The sequence below is a fragment of the Sinocyclocheilus grahami genome, unplaced genomic scaffold, assembly GCF_001515645.1.
Source record: "Sinocyclocheilus grahami isolate Dianchi unplaced genomic scaffold, SAMN03320097.WGS_v1.1 scaffold72.1, whole genome shotgun sequence".
NCBI classification, from domain to species: domain Eukaryota; kingdom Metazoa; phylum Chordata; class Actinopteri; order Cypriniformes; family Cyprinidae; genus Sinocyclocheilus; species Sinocyclocheilus grahami.
Window position 1 is genome coordinate 1,916,925 of NW_015505251.1, and position 25,199 is coordinate 1,942,123.

General features: G+C 36.9%; 1 protein-coding gene across 1 annotated transcript in view; it reads right to left on the reverse strand.

The window, feature by feature from the left end:
• Nucleotides 1–25,199, reverse strand: part of dph1 (diphthamide biosynthesis 1) — a 125,975-nt gene that overhangs the window by 78,733 nt on the left and 22,043 nt on the right. The window contains exons 3-4 of the mRNA XM_016272703.1: nucleotides 22,322–22,441; nucleotides 19,881–19,944 (exon numbers count right to left, since the gene is read on the reverse strand). Of these exons, the coding sequence (XP_016128189.1) occupies nucleotides 19,881–19,944; nucleotides 22,322–22,441 (184 nt within the window). The remainder of the gene's footprint in view (nucleotides 1–19,880; nucleotides 19,945–22,321; nucleotides 22,442–25,199) is intronic.

The window sequence follows — 25,199 nt, forward strand, 5'->3', positions numbered from 1 at the left end:
TATATATATTAAATGAAACTAAATAAATAAGGTCCAATTCTCACTATATGAACAAACCATTAACTATGACTTTTGCCTCAATAAACTACCAATTTGATGCTTATTAATAGTTGGTAAGGTACAGTAGTTTAGTTTAGGTGTTGGGTAGGATTAGGGATGTAGAATATGGTCATGCAGAATATGTGCTTTATAAGTACTAATAAACAGCCAATATGTTAATAATAGGCATGCTAATAAGCAACTCGTTAATAATGAATAAATAAATAAATAAAACCTTTTAAAGTGGAGTCTTAAAAATGTGGTACGTGCGGTGATAAAAATTAGATTTAAAAAATGCCAAAAGTCTGCTGTGTATATAGGTAAAAATGATTGCTGTGGACAATAAATGTACTTCAAAAATCACTTTTTAAATGTCTTATCTTCTAAGACATACTAATATGATTAAATTTATAAATCTTTTTTTTTTTTCCTAAAATCAAAAATTTCAGGAGTTAGTCCAACCATACTAGTCATAGTCAAGTTACAAACCATAGTCAAGTTAGTCCAACCATACTTTGCACACACAGAGTACAAAAAGTACCTTATCAAAAAACAAGGAAAAAAACCTTGCTTCTACAACAGCACAAAGAGAAGCAGTAGGGGGGTACGGCACTGCGAAGATCAAACGTCCTCCACTTCTCCACAGCCTCTGAGGTTTTTTTTGTCCTATAAAAGCAGTCTCCCTGTCCTTATAGACCAAAAGGTCTCCGTATCCACACACACTTTGTACAAACTGAGACGAAAGAGCATCCGCAGCAAGGCCTAGCGCCTCCGCTAATGACTGGTTGAGCCATGAGTACAGTGCGTAAGTAAAGTAAACACAACCAGTTTCCAGAACATGCAGACAGATGTTTTCTCTAATGCTGTTGGATAATCCCTTAACCCCCTGAAAAACAAGATCATTACTGCTATTCCACACGCTGGATTTCAGCCATTGGTCCTGACATACTTTTAGCTTCCAATGGGTTTGCCATTATGCAAATAGGGGTTCTCACACGCACACCCTCACAAGCCAAGATGACTCAATCTAGTCATATACAGTGGGTACGGAAAGTATTCAGACCCCCTTAAATTTTTCACTCAATGTACACACAGCACCCCATATTGACAGAAAAACACAGAATTGTTGACATTTTTGCAGATTTATTAAAAAAGAAAAACTGAAATATCACATGGTCCTAAGTATTCAGACCCTTTGCTCAGTATTTAGTAGAAGCACCCTTTTGATCTAATACAGCCATGAGTCTTTTTGGGAAAGAGGCAACAAGTTTTTCACACCTGGATTTGGAGATCCTCTGCCATTCCTCCTTGCAGAGCCTCTCCAGTTCTGGCAGGTTGGATGGTAAACGTTGGTGGACAATGCATTTATAAGGATCTTTCATGAACACAAAGATGAACTGTAAAGTGAGGTAAACTGAATTTTCAGGCTTATCTGAGGGGCTTATTGTGGCTGGACCTGGCATAAAGGCAGGAAATGGATAACGTATGTCCAGTGGTGCGTGTAGGGCTTGAAAGGTCAGCCGTGAGATTTGAGGGTAGATTTGCATGACTGGTAATTTGTTCACCTTCATGTTGTTCCAAAGCTGTATGATTTTCTTTCTTTTGTGGAACACAAACACTGCTTATTAATAGTTAGTAAGGTAGTTGTTAAGTTTAGGTATTAGGTAGGATTGTATTTCATACTACATAGGAATGTAGTATATCAACGCTACCTCACGACCAATTCGTACATATTTGAAAAGGGGGCTAATTCGTACGACATCACTTGTACGATTTTGTACGATTTGTCTAGACCCCAGTGACGGGTAGGTTTAGGGGCGGGGTTAGATGTAGGTCATTTGTACAAATTCATATAAATTGTGCAACTTGTAAAATACGTACGATTTAGCACAAATCGCATTAATTTGTATGAGTGAGGTTGTACGAATTAGCCACCTCATAAAATATTTACGAATTGCTATGAGATTGGGCTGAGTATATGGTCATGCAGAATATGTGCTTTATAAGTACTAAACAGCCAATACTAAGCTTGTCACGAATCCGGTCCATGAACTTCCAATTTCATTGACTCTCGCACTACACACTGTTGCACATCACCCCGGACTACATTTCCCATCATGCATTGCACTGATTGCACTCAGCACGGATTGCACACAGCTGTTAACACTGATTGCACCCAGCTGTTTCATATCACTCCCTCACTATATAACACTCACTCTTATACCTTCCCTCTGCCGAGTATTGTTTCAGCGTTTATCACTCCCCTAGTGATAGCTACACTACAGAGCCCTCAGTCGTTTCCCAGCCTTAGCCTTAGCCTCGTTCTCGGTTTCTGATCTTCGCCTGGTTTCCTGGATTTCTCCCCTAGTCTTGCCCCTTCTGATTCTGTCTGCAGTTCATCGACCCACGCTAGCCCTAGGATTATTCTTGTGTTTTGCCCGCCATATACCTGTCTGCCTCAGTTTGACCCTGCCTGCTTCATGACCATGTCTCTGTCTTCTCCACAATAAAAGCTTTGCGAATGGATCCGCACGTCTCACGTCTCGTCAGCCCTGTAACAAAGCTAATTAATAGTGAGAATTGGTCCCTATTCTAAAGTGTTACCAACTATCCCTTTATATAATACACATACATTCAGACGTACAGTTTTTTTCCCGCACATTTGAGTGTTTATTACAAAAAGCTTGCTAGATATGACAATGCGTAGCTTAAGATTTAAGACTCTACAGAGAAGTCTTATATTCAGACATATCAAAAAATAATGATGTTGAAGTTCATTCATTAAGCCGCTTGATTTCAAAACCCTATCGCAGTGGAAGTAAATGACCGTCTTTATCTACATTTCGGTTCACTCAGTATGTCAGTCATGTCATTCTGATCACAGAAATCTATTTATCTTTCTATTCACAGTTACTCCTCTGTTCTGTAAAGTCATTTTGTTCCTTTCTTCTCATTCCCTCTTTTCACAAATTTCTCTAATTTTGTCACTTCTTGTTCTGCTCTCCCCCAAGCATCATTAAATACATATTTTTCCCTTTTTTACACTTTAAAGGCTTTTGCGAACTGAGCTTGATTAAAAAATAACTACAAAAGTATATTCAAATAAACTCTTTTTTGCAGCAGTGAATGTCAAAACATGATAATGGTTTCAATAAATTAATAAAATGTGAGAACAGAGTTACATTTTCAATGAACGGATGGTCACACTACACTTTCTTTCCACTGACATCCATTCATACGAATATGACAGGAAACGCAAGCTCTGAAGTTCTCTCTATCCTTCTCACCTTCTCCTGTGCGCACACACTCACTGGTGGCCAAAATTACACCAGTATTTTCACCAGCTAAAAATGGTTTTAAGTCAGTTTTTTCTATATTTTGCTGTAGTGTCAATAGGAAATATCAATTTACATTTCCAAACATTTATTTTGGCATTAATTGCAATAAGTGAGATTTTTGTTTGCACAAGGAGTCTGACAACAGCCAGTGTTCCACACAGAGATCTGATCTCATCATCATCCAGTCTGTCTGGAATGACTTGAAGAAACAGAACAAACTGAGACAGACTAAATCCAGAAGAACTGTAGCAACGTCTCCAAGATGCTTCAAGAAACCTACCTGCAAAGCTACAGTACTGTTAAAAGTTTTAGGCACTTGTGTAAAAATGCTGTAAAATAAAGATGCTGTCAAAAATAACGTCATAAATAGATTCTCTTTATCAATTAACTTCTATTAACTAAATTAAATCAACATTTGGTGTGAGCATCCTTTGCGTTTAAAGCAGCTTTTGCCCTAAGTGCACTTGCGCATAGTTTTTCAGGTAGCTTTGCAGGTAGGTTTCTTGAAGCATTTTGGAGACGTAGCCACAGTCAAAACATGATAATTGTTTTAATAATTAAGAAAACACTAAATAGTAAGAACATAGCTGTTTCAATAAATAAGTAAATAAATGTATGTCAGGACACATGCAGTATTACAGTAGTACATGCAGTATGCAGTATTTCATTCGGAAAAACATGGTGCAAAAAATTAAAATAGGCCTTAAATCTTGCTTCCTTGTATATGTTCACTCAGAAAATGCTGAAAATGTCTGTCTTTGTCAGGAAGAGAGTGACTGACTGTAAGTGCTAGAGGGCATAGAAGCGACTGGCCCACACATCTAATTCCAAACCGGAGGCACCTTCTCACCCCTTCAGTCTCAGAGAGGTTCCTCACGGTTCTGTGATTTGAGGTGTCTCGTGTGCTCTGCACATTAGTGCCAGCAAATCTGTGAGGCTAAAGTGGTAACAGCGAGTAGGGTTTTCTGAGGACAGGAAGGAAAGAAGGCTGTGCGGTGTAAAACCAAGTTCAGGCGTTTCCTATAACAAAACAAATCTTTTAAAGCCCTGCTACATAATTTCACATCATTAGCGTGAAAATGAATCTGAAGACATTTGTTGTCAAGCACCACAGGCACAGAGATCATGGTGGTAAGTGGATGAGGAAAATATGCAAATTGGATTTGCAAAGGCACAAACAGTACAGAAAATTATAGTTAGATACTTGTCTGGGCATTTGTTCCTCAATTAAACCAAATACGATTAGCAAGAAAGTCTAAGTAGATTGTAACCTTGAGGAGAGAAGGTGAGCTAAGAGCCCACGCTGTTTAATGATCACGATCCAGAAAACCGATCTGTACTCACAAGTCATTCAAAAATATTCCATAATATATTCACATATAGGGGAGACTAACACTTTTTGCTTTAACGTCTATAACTCACTGATTTACTTTATCCACATTTATCTGTTATAAAGTAATTAAAGTACAAAATCTACTAAATTAACCCTAAACTGTCTAGATCACAAAGTTTTTTGTTGTTACAAACTTCAATCAGTTACAGTTTCGGTAAATTTTGCACATGTATTTATTTGCTAATCAAATATACTTCAAAACTGTTTCCCTTATAAAAATTCTATAAAATCTGACTCATTTTCACATCTACACTACCATTTAAAAGCTTGGGGTCAGTAAGGGTTTTTGTTGCTGTTTTGAAAGAAAAATATTTGAAAGAAATAATACTTTAAAATCAGCAAGGATGCATTAAATGGATCAAAAGTGACATTTATAATATTACAAAATATTTCTATTTTGTTCTTCTTAACTTTATATTTATCAAAGAATCCTGAGAAAGTATCACCGTTTCCAATGAAATGGTTCTCAATATTGATAATAACAGCTTTGCTATCACGGGAATAAATTACATTTGAAAATATATTAAAAAACGAAAATAATTTACTGTATTTTGAATCAAATAAATGCTGCTTTGGTGAGGCTAAGAGGCTTCTTTTAAAAACAGGCTTTTTTTTTTTCTTACTGACCCCAAAGTTTTGAACAAGAGTTTATTTTCTACCCCCAAATTATGCATATAAGATTTGTTAAGCAAATAATTAAGCAGTCCAAATCAAAGTTTCAACATGAACTGAACTAAATTTGCAACCATACACTGCAACACTGCAGTGCAAGAGAACAGAATGTTTATTTTATTGTTTCATAAATAATAAAACCCAATGCCGAGGACCATGCCGGAGAGGTGGTCTCCGTGTCTAATTAGCTAGATCTGAATGCTACATGGCACTTTTATATTTCATAACCATGTACACTCTCTCACACACACGAAATAACACGACCATGTGTGTTGACAAACTTCGATAAGAGATGGTCTCTCTCCAGGACGACAGTAATTTCAAGCAAACAGCTTATGAAATTCCCAATCTACCGTCTGCGCGACGGCTCTAGAACCCAACGAGTTGCAATTTGCCATTCTGACAAGACCGATCAAATCAAACTTTTGCGTTTTTTTCCCAGGTCTTCATTATTTTTAGCTGTTTTTCTTCAACCTATATTGATTCTTCTGACTTATACCAGTTTGATATCAAAACCTAGTCAATGCAGTCCAGTCTTTTGTCTTTATTACAACAGATCCAGAGTTTCTTCCTTTTGCACTTGAGGCTTTATTTAGTAGATGTAGGCTTCAGTAAACAGAGGTTCCCTGGGACTTGCTGGAGGTAAGGTGATGTTCAGGTGCAACCTGCAGGTGCTGGTTCTCCTTTTTGCACCTCAGTGTGATGTTCACAGCATGGATCTAAAAGGCTCCTTTCCAGGCACCTGAAAAAAAGTACATAAAACTATTTGCCTACCTGCTATCGCCTCTTTTGATAGACCCAACAGAGTGGACAGCAAAAGGAATTGAGAAAAGTTTACCGAGAGAATCTTTCAGCCGAAAATGACATGACAGCTTCCCTGCTAACATCTGTAAGCGCCGTTATGGCCATCTGTAAAAGTGACTGTGACTGCAGAGGATCTCAGGCGAAAGGTCTTCAAGAAATCACACGTCTTTCGAATCAAAACTGAGAGCAGATGACTGCTGGCCATCTGGTTTAAAGTCATCTCAAAAATGGCTGAAAGAAATTCTACATATGATTTTAACAACGATAAACGACAAGCAGAGCTGGCAGATCCTATGCGTGTTCCTTCTTATTATCTACAAATTTACATAGTGTCCCCAATATGTTTCTGGACACATTTGGCCACAACAATCTCTAAATGTCAATGTATTTGATACAAAATATCTAACCAAGTGCCATTTGCAAACAAATTATGCAAGCGCTTTTGTCAACCCTAACTTCACTTTTCTAAGCCATTTTGCAATTACTTTTAACCTTTAAGTCTGACAACCCAGAGAATCCAAATACTTTGGCTTAATTTTGAATGATTTTATTGGTATAACTTTACAGTGAGGCTCAATTCATTAAGAGCATTAATTAGTATAGGTTAGTTCCTATAGAATACGCTTAAAATGTTTAAGGTCAGTATCATCATGCTTTTGAAAGAATTCTCTTCAAGAAACACTGCTTATTTTTTATCAATGTTGAACACAGCTGTGCCTGACTTAATATTTTATGTTAACTGACACATTTTCCAGGATTCTTTGATGAATAGAAGCTCAAAAGAACAGCATTTATTTGAAAGAAATTTGTTGTAACATTTTAAATGTCACTTTTGATCTTTGATCAATTCCTTGCTGAATAAAAGTGTTCATTTCTTTTTAAAAAATCTTACTGACGCCCAAATTTTAATAAGTAATGTAATATAGATAATATAGGTAAATATATATTTTCTAATATAGGCAATGTTAATCTATTAAATACTATATTTTGCTGTTAATTATCATTTGTTAATTTTACACTTATTTTATACAACCTGAAATGTTAAGAAATAGAAACAAACATCAATTGAACATTACTATTACTATTTTATCATTTGAAGCCTCATTTTGTCAAATGTTGTTTGTCTGTGCTTTATTCCTTTAAAATAACTGCCACTTGGTTTGATATTCTGAGAAATAAAATTTTATGTAAGGGTTTCAGTACATAAAATAAGCAAAGTAGGAGTCATCAATATTTTCAGTCCATTTAGTCAGAATATAAGTACTGTATAAGTAAAAATTTAAGTTTCTTTCATCTCAAAAATCAGTCAACTTTTAGAAGAACATTATCAATGACTTCAAAGCTAACAGACATGGACTAAAAGCCACACAATTTTAGGATTCTGTCCATTAAGGCCAGGGAAAAAAATAAATACATCGCTGTGACGAGTGGGAGCGAAGCAGGTGGAGTAATTGATAACGAGCGACTCGAGTCCCACGGAGGAGCTCTGGAAGGATAAAAGGAGGAGTGACGACAGTGAAAGAGGAGAGAGGACCAGGCCTGGACTTTATTTTGTGTTTTGTGTGCGGCAGTCATCCGCGAGGGGCTGCCGCTTTACTTTCATTTTGTGTTTGTTTATTTTTTAAAGATTGTTAAAATGTTCGTCGGTTCTCGCCTCCTTCTTCCCGTGACTACAACCGTTGTTACATTCGCATACAAAATAAAGTACAGCCTTGAACAGTCTAACTGATGGACATTTACCAAACAAATGATTTCAGATTTAATATAAAAACAGGAGAACGGTACCCAGCAGACTCTGACAGTCTTGAATTGAACTGTTCAAGGCGGTAAATTTGTTCCACAAGTTGTTTTTGATTGCTCGAGCACAGCACGCTCTCTGAGAAGTTGCTGTTTGGAATTCATCTCCTTTAAAATACTACAGCTGAAACATTACACCTAAAATAACATCGAAGTAAACTAGATGTCCTGAAATTTTCTCACACTGAGCCCTGAGACCTCCTCAACATCAACTACTCAACTAGTCATCCATCCACTCCATATCTCTCTCTATTTCCTTCACCCTTTCCCCCACAGTACTTCATGCTAGCGAGACAAGGCAACACACTGGGCGTGTAGGCAGGTAACTCATTACACAGAATGGCACGGCAGCTCATTAGTCATCGACACAGACAGAGCAAGAAAGACACGGCGAGTGAAAGCGAGAAAGGGGAGAGAGAGAATTGGCTTGTTCTTCCAGTGGCTGCGTGCCTGGTGATCTCTCCTCCCAGTACGAGCTCCTTATGTAAGAACTGAGGAAGACAGACAGCTGGGACTCACAAATACACACACAATCATAGCCCTGCTCCTGCCCCCTACAGCTCAGCTGTGCAGAGTCGGGAATGGGGATTGTCGGCCCCATGCCAGGATCTTTCCTCCACAGTAACTCTGACATTTCCCCTACAGGGGCCGTGGGTCGCAGCCTGGAGATATGAATCAAAGAAAGTGAAAATGGGGCCAGGCGTCAGATAGTAGGCTCTAACGGCGGAACGAAACTCACAACATTGTCGGATAAAGAGCGCGAGGAGGTATCTGTCCCCATCCGCGTCGACTGGCCACAGGAGCACACTGTGTTGATGGGAATGATTCACAGGCTTTTAAGGAAGAGTTCTAAGAGTCCTAAAATGAGAATTCTGTCATCATGTCTTCACCCTCATGTCAATCCAAACCTGTATGATTTTTTTTTTGGTCTTTCATTGTGCACAAAAGGTGATATTTAGGAGAATACCGAGGATGGTGATCTCAGCTGTCGGATTACAAATGTACTATAAAAAGCCATAAATAATTTCTATATACACCTTAGTAAAGGAAAACACCATGTCTAATTCAGAGCAAATGAAGAGAGCCTGTGAGGGATAGATAAACAGTTAGTCTATAGTAGTGGTTCAACGGATCACAAATCTCACGGTTCGGATCACATTACGGTTTTTTGACCCACGGATCGGATCATTTTTCGGATCAACAAGAAAAGAAAAATATTTTAATTGAACTTGCTTTCCATTTATTACTTAAAACGAAGTACTTCTTTGATACCACAGCAAATACAACTAGATCAACTAAGAAAGTTTAACCATGATTAAAGAGACAAGAGCACAGCCAGTAAAAATAAGAACAAATACACAAATTACAAGCATAGATAAATACAACAGAATATTTGACAAATTAAATAAGGTTGGTAGTATTCAAATACAGAAGTGTAATAATTATGGAAAATAACACTGCATAGTGTTCACTGTATAAATTAAATATAGATTTTTATCACAGCTGTTTTGTTGTTTGATGATCATTAATGACAGCAGCAGTATTTATAGGCCGCTGTCCCTTTAAGACCTGATGCACGGATCCATCCGATTTCTTTCTCAGCTGTTTTCATTCACTTGAGATATAACTGACTGCGTTTACCAGAATGATTGTTGAGAGGGGTATTTTGTCATAATTTTATGTGTATGTGTCTGTTCAGAGGATTCAGAAGAGGATTCAGTTCGGTGTTCGCACCATCTGAAACGCGTGTGCGTGCTTCATGTGTGTGCGTGCAGAGAACAGAACAGCGCGCGAGTAACTAATCGAGTTCCCTTTCGCCTTGTTTAAAATTTGTTGTTTAAAATTTGCTTGCTTGTGTAAATACGAACAAATGATAAACTTATGCTCTATTACGTTATCTATTATGGTTAAATTTTGCAATTGATCCGTGGATCACATGCATGCCGAACCGTGGGGCTTGGTCCGTACGGATCACCGATCAACTACGATCCATTTAACCACTAGACTAAAGATTGCAATGTCTTTACATCTTAATTGACATCTTGTTGTTTATAAGAATGTATTTTCAATATTTGTCAGCTGAATGATTGACACCAAGGTCAATCCTATCCCTCACAGTCTTGTTTCCATTAATATCAAACTAAATATGACATACACCCTAAGGTCAATGTTCTGAAGTCATACAGAAGATGTGTGAGGAACAGAGAAATATTTAAGCCAATAGTCATCAGAATTTTATATACACTACCATTCAAAAGTTTGTGGTCGGTGAGATTACTTATTTAATTTTTTCAAAGAAATAAATTGTTTTATTAAGCAAGGATGCATACATTGATCAAAAGTGACAGTAAAGACATTTAAAATTATTAAAAAAATCATTCAATTTCAAATAAATGCTGTGTAATAAATGCTTAATAAAAATGTTTCAACTGGTTTCAACATTGATAATAACAAACCATTTTCTTGAGCACCAAATCAACATTTTAGAATGATTTCCAATGGATCATGTGACACTGAACACTGGAGTAATGGCTGCTGCAAATTCAGCATTGCCACCACAGAAATAAATTACATTTTAAATCGTAATAATTATTTTATAATTTTTTTATTAATTAAATCTAGCCTAGCTCTTACTCCAACTTCATTCAATGTCAAATCATATAAGGCATAGATGTTCATAGATGTAAAAATCAAAAGAAAACCGAGACTGTCAATCAAAGCTTATGTTTTATAATCAAAACATTTATTAGTATCCTTAGTGTTTTAATGTGTGTTAATAAGGCCCTAAATCCACTTTTGGCTAGAAATGTTTAATTTTTCCAAATGTAGGTGCCAGCAATGAAAATATCTGTACTTGGAGGAGACACAGAATCACACTTGACTTCCTAGATTCCTACATATTTTTGGACTGAAATTAATAAATATTTCTGTGGGACTGAAAAAAAAAAACATGAGAATGTAAGGATCTACATGAAATATTTACAGTTTTAGGTCCCAAATACCACATGAGCAAAGTGTGAACAAAATCAGTACAGCGAAACTTTAAATCTGTCTGATTTGACACGGACAGACGCGATTGGTTCCTGTGTGTGTACTGTCAACTGTGAATGAAATATGACAGAGAAAGCCAGGATATTATTCAAAATATATCCTCTTGAATTCTATGGAATAAACAGGAGAGATATAAGGATCAGAAAACTTTCATTTTTGGGTAAACTATCCCTTCAATACAATTATGCCAAGGCACTCTGATGAACTCTGCAAAAAGACATTCTCTTAAGATCGTAGTCATGTATCGCCCCGTATAGAAAAACATCAGGCATATTATCTTAATACTCAGAGTAGCGCAAACACATTTGCATAAATGTTGGGGGCTATAGACGGATGAAAATCCTCCTCGCTCAATAGGACTGTGCCAAAAAGCTACAGTTGCGACTATATGCCAGCATTTTTATGAAACATTATGAGTGACGATCGATACAATAAAAAGCCTAGACCTTTAAACAGGAAACTCAATGAAAAGCCTGCTGCTATTCTGAGATGTCTTTGATGTGAAGGCGGCATTATCAAGAACATAACACTTAGTGACAGACAGCACAGGAGGAGGTTTCTCTACACTCCTTATGAGCCTCAAACATGACTAAAACTGCAGGAGTCTTGGCCCAATGCTGCGTACATGTTCAATGGGGTTCACATGAGATCCTTTCACGCTTTCCGAATCGGCTGTCGGTGCATCAAAGTCAGACTGACGTATTCTCGGCTCTCGTGGTTTGTTGCAGTGTCTCTTAACAAGCCTGAACTCAAAACTGAACACCAGAAAAATATGTTCTTCTAAATGAGTTAAACAGCAACTCACTATTATAGAGCTCAGTGATTTTAACACCATATGCTCTCAGCATGACTATATTTAGCTGTGTGCATCATGTTTTTTTCATTGGGGGTGGAGATAGTTTACCCTGTGTAGTGTCTACATGGAGATCTCAGAGAACTGCAAAACTAAATGTCAAACAAACTAGCAAGTTTTGGGACTACTATGCTACTAGGGCTGTGTATCACCAGCAAAGTCACGATATGATATGTATCACGATACAGAGGCCACGATACGATGCGTATCACGATACAGGACTGCACTGAATTTCACCTCAGCAGAATTTAGTAAAAGAGCTGTTTATTAAACACTGCTTACTATAGTGCCATTTCTAACTATTGGCAGAGGAGGCAGTTGACCTCTGCATTTTGAAGGACCTCCATAACTACCACAGTACAATATAGGTGATGGCATATGTTTCATGTTTACATTGGGCACTCCCCATCAGGTACAATATTCTGATTGTTTGCATCTTGTTTTTAAGCCCATAAATAATAACATACTCGTTCTAATAAATTTATATTGTAATGTACTCATTCTAATATATATAAAAAAAATCATATTTACATTGCTGGTAGGTTATCATTGCACAAATTAACACGCTCTCTACTTTAAAAAAAATAAAAATAAAAATTAGAAGAGTTCTAAACTAATGCGCTGTCTTCACTGTATCTCACACACACACACACACACTCAGTCACTCACACAGATCACGTACAGATCACGTTGCGGCCACACTCAAGACATTCAGGAACAAACTTTTTAGCGCTGCCCCGCAATTTTATCAACTAAATAGCTTAATCGCTCAAGAGCTACATTATCTTTCTCAACAAGGAGCTGGTAACATCATTGTTTCTAAAGGAATTAAAGTCACAGCTTCAATGTTATTTGAGAAACAAAGGTAATTCATACATACACAGCCTCTCTCTCTCTCTCTCTCTCATAAATTAACACTTGATGAATTACATTTTTCTGAGAATAGAATATTGAAGTGGAGATCGCTAAACTGCAAGTTTACCGGTGTTTTCGGAAAGCAAGCGCGTTTATCCACAGTGGAGAGAGAGCGCGTGCACATGGTTGTCAGGTTGACAAAGATAAGTAACACACTTTGCAGATATTTCCATATCGTGCAAGTGGGAAGTTCTGTTTCGGGGATTAAGTCTCTTTATATCAGGCAACCCAGTTGTGTTCCTCTGCGGCCAGATTAAACCTTGTTGTAACCTATATATTATGCTCTATTCATTTTTTTTTTTTTTTTAGAAACCTCGCACTTTTCTACTCAATTTTAAACGTTGTTCTTGTATTAAAATTAAGCGTGGTCCACTGCTGCACACGTGCCACAATATCGATACAGGGCCAGCTGTATCGATACTCGTATCGTCAAATCTCTGTGACGATACATCATCGTATCGATGTATCGAGCACAGCACTACATGCTACCACGATACAACTGTTGTCTTATAGTCAGTGCTGGGAAGATTACAGTAAGATTACTTACAAATTGTAGTCCATTACTGATTACAGATTACATGATGAAAACCCTAGTTAGTAATGTAATCTAGGCTACTCATTTTAGGTAATGTATTCTGACTACTATTTAGATTACTTTTAAAATACTTACCCCCGGTTTCACAAACAAGGCTTAAGACTAATCCCAGACTAAAATGTAAATCTGAACTGTTTCAACTGTAAGAAAATTGCACTGACTGATCTTAAAATATGTCAGTGCATTTGTTTTGTCTCAAGATGCACACCAGTAATGTTTTTATCTAAAGCACGTTTATAAAAAACTACTTAAATGTCCTAATTGACCTATTGCCTAATCCTGGTTTAACCTAAGCCCTCTCTCTATGAAACCAGGCCTTAAACTATAAAACTTGTTTTAAACGTACTATTAAACATACCACATTGATATGAAAAAAGCTAAGAAAAATAAAATAGTCAAACCAAAATTTATTCAGACACCTTCAACATTTCTCACATTATATCACAGTTTATTCGCTATAGTTTAGAAAATGGTAATAAAATACGACAAGAACTTAGTTTAACTTTAACAGAGTTAAACTGTGTCATAACAAAAATATCTTGATGATGTCAGATAACTTTCATAGAAAGGTATGTAATGGATTACAATCAACCAAAAATTATTCAGCTGTTAAATTTAAGTACACAATTAGATAATACCAATTTAGGTCAACCAGTTACCAAGAAAAGCTTAATTTTGTTCAGTCTGTGGTGTAAAAAGGTCGCATTAGCAATTAAAGAAAAAAACACTTAAAGGAGACACATTATACCCCTTTTTACAATATGTAATATAAGTCTCTGGTGTCCCCAGAATGTGTCTGTGAAGTTTCAGCTCAAAATACTCCACAGATCATTTATTATATCATTTTGAAAATGCCTATTTTGAGTGGAAGCTGAAACATGCTGTTTTTCGGGCCTGGCTCTTTAAATGCAAATGAGCTGCTGCTCCCTGCCCCCTTTTCCAGAATAGAGCTTCACCATTACAGCTCGTACCTGAAAGCGGCCACCACACAGCATGTGAGTACTAAACTAAGTTCTCATTCTCATAAATTAAGTTTACATTAAAAACACGCATGAGTTACAAAAACAGTCGGTTAGGTCTATGAAGGTAAACAGCTGGGAAATAAATTGCATGTTTATTTTAGATCTGTGTGGCAGCAGCAATATACAGTAAATAAATCAATAAGTCCACTGCTCTCTTGTCTTCTCTGAGGCTGGGACTGTAAATAGTGTTCTGTGCTCGTCTGTGCAGCCAAACACAGACCAGTTAGCATGCTTTGCTCAAACTTTCACCATGGCATTAGAACTGGTATACCGTTGTTGCTTGCGAAATCAAAATGACGGCGCCGTGGGTGGAAACTTCTAGATTAAGGGGCGGTAATATTATAATGAGATCCCTTTGCCACGTCACCAAGGGAGCGAAATCAGACGCGCTCGTTTTCTCAGATGCTTGCAGAAAAAGGCTTAGCAAAATAAAGTTACTGGGTTAATCTTCATCACATTTAATCACATTTCCTTGGTTGGTAGATGCACCAGGGACCTGATTATAGCACTTAAAACCTGGAAAAGTCAGATTTTCATGATATGTCACCTTTAAGCAAAACATGGTCAAGACTCAAGTCAAAGTGTCTGAATATTTTTTGATCCCGGTAGTCCACTACCAGTAAATGAAGAATTTTTTGGGTATAATATGTCACAGTTCACTTTATTTTGCTATCCTCACTTACTTCAATAATTTACTGCCATTGCGTGAATAATATGTAACCATGTAATCTATAAAAAGTAACTTTAATCTAATAATGAGCATTTTAAAATGTAATATACCCTAATTACAAGTACTTCATTTTTGGAATCTGATTACGTAATCCAGATTACATGTAACCAGTTACTACCCAGCACTGCTCATATAGCTACGTGAATTGTTTTCAGTTCACAGAAAAAGTAATATCACAGTAAATTCAAATCAAATACTATTATGTGAGCAGTACTTCATACATCATTACATTACTGACAATGGAAAACAGTTTTTTTGCCCACAAAATTTCCCCTAAATATATGTGACTGGCCCTGTATCCTAGCATAAGTACACCTTCAGTCCTAGCATAAACACGCCATCCATATTTCCATTTCACAAGAAGTTTGTAGCTGCGAGTGTACAAGAGACATATGTGATCAATTATAGCATGAAGTGTGTGGGAATCCACCTCTAAGAAGGTATACACACCTTTAACCTGTGTAGGTGTTTTTAGCAGCATTCGAGAAAATGCAAGTACACTGTGTGAGAATACCTACAAAATTTAGTGCGTGTCAGATGTGGATATATAGTAGGGCTGACTGTGAGTGTGTGTGTAAATCAACTGCAGCTTTTGCTGTAATACATAGCAGCTTGCTCTCATTAGAGCTTAAAACCTCATCTAGTTTAATCATCTTATATTCTGGCTAGATTTATACAACCTCTTTTCTGCACGCTGACATGGAGCTCAGTCTATCATTGATCACAACAGTCACATCCTGTGCAGTCTCCAATCTCCAGTGTTCTTCTCAGTCCCATGAAGATTCCAGTACACAACATTATTTCTGAACCATTCTAGTTCCATTCTAGTCTCTGTCTGATGTTTTATCTCAAATTTGGGAGTTGTGCCTATAGCTGTCAGCAGTGTCATGTAACAACTAATCCTTTCCCGTGGCCCTGGGTCAGACCCGCAAGACCCTGAACAAACTATAATCTGGGGTCACAACATACACATAAAACATCTGGCACTGTTTACCTGGTATTAACATTCGTTTAGGCCAATATGATCCAGAGCATCACTAAGTACAAATTTAAATGGTGTCGAAAATGTTTGCGATCAGATCACTTGAAACATTCGGAGGTAGTTAGAAACAGTCCTAAAGTAATATAATATAAATACATACATGGGTCAAAGACATTAAGATGTCCGCATCAAAAGAAATGTACAAAAGTGATTTTATGTCCATAGAAAGCACATTAAATGTAAGTAAAGTGTCTACTTTTAAGGTTTCAAATAGGTTTTTGGAGAATTAAATTACAATGTAACTAATTACATTAGTTACATTGTCATTCAGTGTAACACAATATTTATGTAAAAATTCAAACAACATGCTTATTCTGACTTGTACATATTAAAATATATAAAAGAATAAGGGAGCATATAAAATTTTATTGTGTTTTAAATTAGTAAAATTCTTACTGACAAATGGGCAAAACCTAGGATAGTGGCAAATTAAAAAAAATTTAAAATTACAACTAATTACTATTTGGGGTGAAAGTAATTAGTCTTTTAATATGTCATAAATTGGTTTTTGTTTTAAATATGCCTGACAACATTGTTACACTGAATTACATTTTAGTGGGTCTCTTCTGTAAATCAGGGAAAAATGTATGATATTTATTTTTTGCTCGGAAAAACAAAAACAAAATTAAACTAAACCGAAAACTTTTTTATATTTTTTGGAGAAACAACAACAATTTAAAGCAGTACACTTATTTTTTTTATGCTTAAACCCTTTTTCATCTTTGACCCATATATATATATATAAACAGCTGGAGCCCTAAAAAGCAACGAGGAATAAATGTCCTATGTAAGCCAAGCTAAAGGCCCTTAGAGAAACTGCAGATCGAAGAAATCCTGCTGGCAGCAATCCAAAGATGTGGCTGAGGGAACGAGGGGCAGAACATGCAGAAGAGGGATGGAAAGCTGTTGCTGATGTCAGGAGGAGAAGGGGGCTTTCGCAAAGTTAATTAACGGACATTAATTGCTCTCATTAAACACTGACTGGTTTCATTGGGTTTCCGAGTGTCTGGACATTTGTGATGCTAAGCCCTGCTACGATGAGAAAGAGGCAGCTCTTTAGCTGAGAGCACTATGGCTGTCTGATAAGGAGGGTAGGGTACACATTACACGACAGACACACACTCAAAGCACTTCTCACACACTTAAGTGGACAGAGAACGCAAGAGAGGGGTCAAAACCCTTGCACCATGATATTGTGCTATGGTTTATTGGAAAACATATTGATGGTAATACCATGGTAATGATTGGCATATGTTGGAGTACCATGTAAATACAATAGGTAGAAGAATATACAAAATAGAAAAGGTGGAAAGATGAACAGCAAAACAGAGATATGGCCAGTGTTAATTTTTTTTGTCAGGTTTTTTTTTTTATGAAAATGTCTTTTAAATGTAGTCAATTTGTTATCATGTCCTATTTATTCATTTTAGTCGATTTTACTTTACATTTCATACAACAAAATGGTATCTAATACTTCAAACATATGCATATTCATAAATTAATTTTAAATGTACATTAGCATTCAATAGTTTGGGGTCCGTAAGACTCGTTTTCCTTTTTTTTCAAGAAATTTTTATTTTGCAGGGACACTTTACATTAACCAAAAAAGACAGTAAATACATTTATAATGTTACAAAATATAAATAAAATACAAAACATTTAGTAGCACAACTGCTTTCAGCATTAATAATAAATGTTTCTTGAGCAGCATATTAGAATGATTTCTAGGATCATGTGACACTGAAGACTGAGTAATGGCTGCTGAAAATTAAGCTTTGCCATCACAGGAATAAATTACATTTTAATAAGTATTAAAATAGAAAACAGTTATTTCAAATTGTAATAATCTTTCAGAATATTCCTGTTTTTAATGTAATTTTGATCAAATAAATGCAGCCTTCATGAGCATAAGAGACATCAAAAACATAAAAAAATACTAGTACTAACCCCAAACTTTGGTAGTGCATCAACATTTAAAAGAAATTCTTGCGGTATTATTTTTTTCCTTGTCTTGTTTTTTTTTCTTTGTTAACAGTATGTTTTAATTTAAAAATTAATCTGCTCTTCATTATCTTCGACAGAAACCCTGAACAACCTTGTTAATGATTATTTTCATTGAGATCAACACTGGACATGTCACTAGAACAAGAGTAAAAAGTAGATGGGTTAGAGAAACAGGAAGTTGATGAACACAGGATGTAATTGCAGAAGCGCTGACAGCAGATCTACATCAAACAGAGGGATCTGTGTTAACCAGGAGAGTCATCAAACAGCGAGATTTTCACACGACCCAATCAAAACATCCAAAGCCGTTCGCTTCAACTCACTAACTCTATGCTCACCTCCAAATCGAACCGGCGGCCCTGAGTCAGAAGGAACATTACAGTCCCATAATGTTTTTGTAATACAGATGAATCCTCTGGGAATGTGACACTTTGAGTGTGGTTCCCGAGGCTAAACATATCCCTCAATGGAAATGCTCGCCCATCTCACCTCAGCTGAGAATGTCCCTCATTAGTATTGAGCAGACATCCGGAATAGGACTCTGCTTATTTGGAGGAAAGTGGGAACATACTTTAAAGAAACAGGTGGAACATTCATCCCAGGAGATGGTGGAAGAGAAATGTAATGTTTAGTATAAAAGGAGGCAAGGCTCTTAATGGAACAGCTGAGCCAAAACACAAATTTCTGTCATTATTTACGCATCCTCATGCGGACATTCTTTCTCTAGCACAGAAAAGTCTGTTTACTCGGTTCCATGCAATTACAACGAATGTAAACTCTTTTCAGGCTTTAATAAGGATGAAAAAGGACCACAAGTATCATGAAAGTGGCCACTACAACTCATGTTCTACGTCTTCTAAAGTAGCTTTGTGTGACAAACAGACCAAATCTATGTCAATGTTCACTTAAAATCTTCACATCAATCTCGACTTTGCTTAAGAGATGTAGAAATGTCCAATTTATGAACAAAACATTTGTTTGAGTAAAATATTTTCAAGAAAACAAATTATATGGTTAACAAAACCAAAAAAAAAATTGTTTATGAATCAATATGTGACAGTCACTGACTCAGTCCAAATGATTCAGACTCTATTAAATGTAACTGTATGGAAAAGAAGGACACATATACTCAACAGAAAAAAAGTCATACATTTCATTTTTGAAGATATATTTTTCTTTAACCTGTGAACACAAAAATTTTTTTTTTGTTGTCACAGCACATTGTTTATCATTAAGCAGAGCTACTAGTGTTCATTAGCATTAGCATTAAACCCAGTCGAAGTGGGAGGTGTGGCCAGACTCGTTCTTTACCCACACTGGACCACAATTTGTACTTTCGTATGCTGCATGCTCTGCGCAGACTGTAACAAGATGTAATTGAGAAGAATAATGGTTTTGTCCACTTCATGTCATTAACTAGCGAGACCGTGATAGCTAGCTTGTGTCTGCAATTGTGTCTAATTTTCTGCTGAGCCCCAGATACTGCTACGGCGGGGAATGATGATAAGCATAGAGTTTTTTAATGAGCACAGAGGTCTTCTGCAGACTCAAATGCTCTTCCTGTTTAACCAAGGATGTGCATCCACAGTCCAGAGGAGCGCTGCGTGAGTGTATGCGGTACCCACCTCTCAATGATGTCAGCGATCACACAGGCAAACATCTGCAGACCCTCGGGCAACTGCAAGGCCACTGCAGGTCAAAGATAGAGAGTCCAGTCAGTGCAGTATAATGCAATATGAATGACAGCTGCTCTGGCCTCCTATATATTAGTCTGGCGATACAGGCAGTCTGATCTGCAAACTAGGGCTGTGTATCACCAGCAAAGTCAAGATACGATACGTATCACGATACAGAGGTCACGATGCGATATGTATCACGATACAGGACTGCACTGAATTTCACCTCAGCAGAATTTAGAAAAACAGCCAACAAAATGGTATCTAATACTTCAAACATATGCATATTCATAAATTAATTTTAAATGTACATTAGCATTCAATAGTTTGGGGTCCGTAAGACTCGTTTTCCTTTTTTTTCAAGAAATTTTTATTTTGCAGGGACACTTTACATTAACCAAAAAAGACAGTAAATACATTTATAATGTTACAAAATATAAATAAAATACAAAACATTTAGTAGCACAACTGCTTTCAGCATTAATAATAAATGTTTCTTGAGCAGCATATTAGAATGATTTCTAGGATCATGTGACACTGAAGACTGAGTAATGGCTGCTGAAAATTAAGCTTTGCCATCACAGGAATAAATTACATTTTAATAAGTATTAAAATAGAAAACAGTTATTTCAAATTGTAATAATCTTTCAGAATATTCCTGTTTTTAATGTAATTTTGATCAAATAAATGCAGCCTTCATGAGCATAAGAGACATCAAAAACATAAAAAAATACTAGTACTAACCCCAAACTTTGGTAGTGCATCAACATTTAAAAGAAATTCTTGCGGTATTATTTTTTTCCTTGTCTTGTTTTTTTTTCTTTGTTAACAGTATGTTTTAATTTAAAAATTAATCTGCTCTTCATTATCTTCGACAGAAACCCTGAACAACCTTGTTAATGATTATTTTCATTGAGATCAACACTGGACATGTCACTAGAACAAGAGTAAAAAGTAGATGGGTTAGAGAAACAGGAAGTTGATGAACACAGGATGTAATTGCAGAAGCGCTGACAGCAGATCTACATCAAACAGAGGGATCTGTGTTAACCAGGAGAGTCATCAAACAGCGAGATTTTCACACGACCCAATCAAAACATCCAAAGCCGTTCGCTTCAACTCACTAACTCTATGCTCACCTCCAAATCGAACCGGCGGCCCTGAGTCAGAAGGAACATTACAGTCCCATAATGTTTTTGTAATACAGATGAATCCTCTGGGAATGTGACACTTTGAGTGTGGTTCCCGAGGCTAAACATATCCCTCAATGGAAATGCTCGCCCATCTCACCTCAGCTGAGAATGTCCCTCATTAGTATTGAGCAGACATCCGGAATAGGACTCTGCTTATTTGGAGGAAAGTGGGAACATACTTTAAAGAAACAGGTGGAACATTCATCCCAGGAGATGGTGGAAGAGAAATGTAATGTTTAGTATAAAAGGAGGCAAGGCTCTTAATGGAACAGCTGAGCCAAAACACAAATTTCTGTCATTATTTACGCATCCTCATGCGGACATTCTTTCTCTAGCACAGAAAAGTCTGTTTACTCGGTTCCATGCAATTACAACGAATGTAAACTCTTTTCAGGCTTTAATAAGGATGAAAAAGGACCACAAGTATCATGAAAGTGGCCACTACAACTCATGTTCTACGTCTTCTAAAGTAGCTTTGTGTGACAAACAGACCAAATCTATGTCAATGTTCACTTAAAATCTTCACATCAATCTCGACTTTGCTTAAGAGATGTAGAAATGTCCAATTTATGAACAAAACATTTGTTTGAGTAAAATATTTTCAAGAAAACAAATTATATGGTTAACAAAACCAAAAAAAAAATTGTTTATGAATCAATATGTGACAGTCACTGACTCAGTCCAAATTATTCAGACTCTATTAAATGTAACTGTATGGAAAAGAAGGACACATATACTCAACAGAAAAAAAGTCATACAGGTTTATATAATGACAGAATTTTCATTTTTGAAGATATATTTTTCTTTAACCTGTGAACACAAAAAAAAATTTTTTGTTGTCACAGCACATTGTTTATCATTAAGCAGAGCTACTAGTGTTCATTAGCATTAGCATTAAACCCAGTCGAAGTGGGAGGTGTGGCCAGACTCGTTCTTTACCCACACTGGACCACAATTTGTACTTTCGTATGCTGCATGCTCTGCGCAGACTGTAACAAGATGTAATTGAGAAGAATAATGGTTTTGTCCACTTCATGTCATTAACTAGCGAGACCGTGATAGCTAGCTTGTGTCTGCAATTGTGTCTAATTTTCTGCTGAGCCCCAGATACTGCTACGGCGGGGAATGATGATAAGCATAGAGTTTTTTAATGAGCACAGAGGTCTTCTGCAGACTCAAATGCTCTTCCTGTTTAACCAAGGATGTGCATCCACAGTCCAGAGGAGCGCTGCGTGAGTGTATGCGGTACCCACCTCTCAATGATGTCAGCGATCACACAGGCAAACATCTGCAGACCCTCGGGCAACTGCAAGGCCACTGCAGGTCAAAGATAGAGAGTCCAGTCAGTGCAGTATAATGCAATATGAATGACAGCTGCTCTGGCCTCCTATATATTAGTCTGGCGATACAGGCAGTCTGATCTGCAAACTAGGGCTGTGTATCACCAGCAAAGTCAAGATACGATACGTATCACGATACAGAGGTCACGATGCGATATGTATCACGATACAGGACTGCACTGAATTTCACCTCAGCAGAATTTAGAAAAACAGCTGTTTATTAAACACTGCACACTATAGTGCCATTTCTAACTATTGGCAGAGCAGGCAGTTGACCTCTGCATTATGAAGGGCCTCCATAACTGTACCACAGTACAATATAGGTAATGGCATATGTTTCATGTTTACATTGTGCACTCCCCACCAGGTACAATATTCTGATTGTTTGCATCTTGTTTTTAAGCCCATAAATAATAATGTACTTGTTCTAATAAATTTATATTGTAATGTACTCATTCTAATATGTTTAAAAAATAATTTACATTGCTGGTAGGTTATCATTGCACAAATTAACACTCTCTCTACAATAAAAATTTTTTTTAGAAGAGTTCTAAACTAACGCGCTGTCTTCACTGTATCTAACGCTCACACGCTCAAGGCTGATTTATACTCGAGCGTCAGCAAGTTCGCTTTGAGTGCGCGCGGCGTCGTTTCGCGTGGCGGTGTGCACAACATTTTTTGTAACTTTCCGCGCAGCTCCGCTTCCGAAGATGCACGAGTTCAAAGCGACTCAAGCCGAACATGCACGTCTGTGCCAGCATTTGTGTTAAACAAGCAGTTTGGTGTTAAGTGCAGTCACACTCACAGATCACGTTGCGGCCGAACTCAGACATTCAGGCATAAACTTTTTAGCGCTGCCCCGCAGTTTTATCAACTAAATAGCTTAATCGCTCAAGAGCCACATTATCTTTCTCAACTAGGAGCTAGGGAATTAAAGCCACAGTTTTACTGTTAATAGAGAAACGCGGCAAAACGGTGGTAATTCATACATACACAGCCTCTCTCTCTCTCTGTCGTAAATGAACAGTTGATGAATCACACTTTTCTGAGAATAGACTTGAAATGGAGATAGCTAAACTGCAAGCTAAGCGGTGTTTTCAGAAAGCAAGCGCGTTTATCCACAGTGGAGAGAGAGAGCGCGTGAGCACAGGGTTGCCAGGTTGACAAAGATAAGTAGCACGTTTAGCAGATATTTCTGTATTGCGCAAGTGTAAATCCCTGTTTTGGGGATTACGTCTCTTTATATCAGGCAACCCAGTTGTATTCCTCTGCGGCCAGATTATTAACAGATACTCTATTCATTCTTTTTTAGAAACCTCGCACTTTTCGACTAAATTTTAAACGTTGTAAAAATTAAGCGTGGTCCACTGCTGCACACGTGCCACAGTATCGATCTCTGTGACGATACATCGTCGTATCGATATTTTGAACACAGCACTAGTGCAAACTATAAACTAGGGATGTACCCAGGGCCTTCATTAAGCCTGCACTGGGCCCCGGGGCTATGACTTACTGTAGGGCCCCCCCATCACAATAATGATATATATATATATATATATATATATATATACACAGTGGTGTGAAAAAGTGTTGGCCCCCTTCCTGATTAAAAATAAGAAATCAGGAAGGGGGCCAACAATTTTTCACACCACTGTATATATAAAGCTTTAAATAGGATTTTTATCCCATATCAACATTCTTGATGCACTGAAATTTCATAATTTTTGTTACCAATTTCAATATCACAAAAAGAATACGAGCCCAAGTAAAAATAAGCTTATTGAAGACAAGTAAACAGTCACAAATTAAGCTACAATAGAACAAAGATCATAAGAAATCGACCTACTTGAAAAACTTAAAGCACTGAATAATATTATGATGTATAAAGAAAATGTACAAATAGACTGAATGGTCTCCACTGTATATATTTAATATACATGATTCATTCTTATTTATTTTACAAAAGTGATTCTGTCAAGGACAGTAAGTGATTTTCTTTCTGATGTTTGATTTATATTATTGACACAAATGGCAACAGCAGCTATATTAGGCTGCTTTAGAGGAAAAGTTCACCCAAAAATGAACATTTGGTTGTTGTTCTAAACCTGTATGAGTTTCCTTCTGCTGTTGAATGCAAAATAATAGATTTGGAACAATACTGGTAATCAGACAGTTGCTGGGCCCCCATGACTTCCATAGTATGAAAAAATACACTATTGGGGACCAGAAACTGGTTGTGATCATTTTTCTAAATATCTTCTTTTATGTTGAGGAGAACAAAGAAATTCATAGAGGTTTAGCACAATTTGAGTTTAAGTTTACATGATGACAGTATCTTCATTTTTGGGTGAACTATCCTTTTAAGATCTCATCATATAATCCAGGATCTCATGTAGCCTAACACTACACATGCTTTATCTTTAACTATTAAAGTTAATTTAAGACACAAATAACTGTGTTTACGAGGATACTCGCAAAGACGAGAATTTTTGACACATAACTGTGTATTTGAACGTTTAAGCACAAGGAGCGAACGGTTTAGTCAGTCGCAATACGAGCAGGTGTGCACCGCGTGAATCAGGCTGAAACCGTCTTAATGAACGTATTTACCAGAATTAATTCTGCCCCACTGCTTAATGTTCATTAACAGTTTAAACCATTTGTTTTAAAACCTGCTTTAAACGCGTTTAAATGATAAGCTTAGCCTACATCTTGACGCGCAAAACGATTGATAC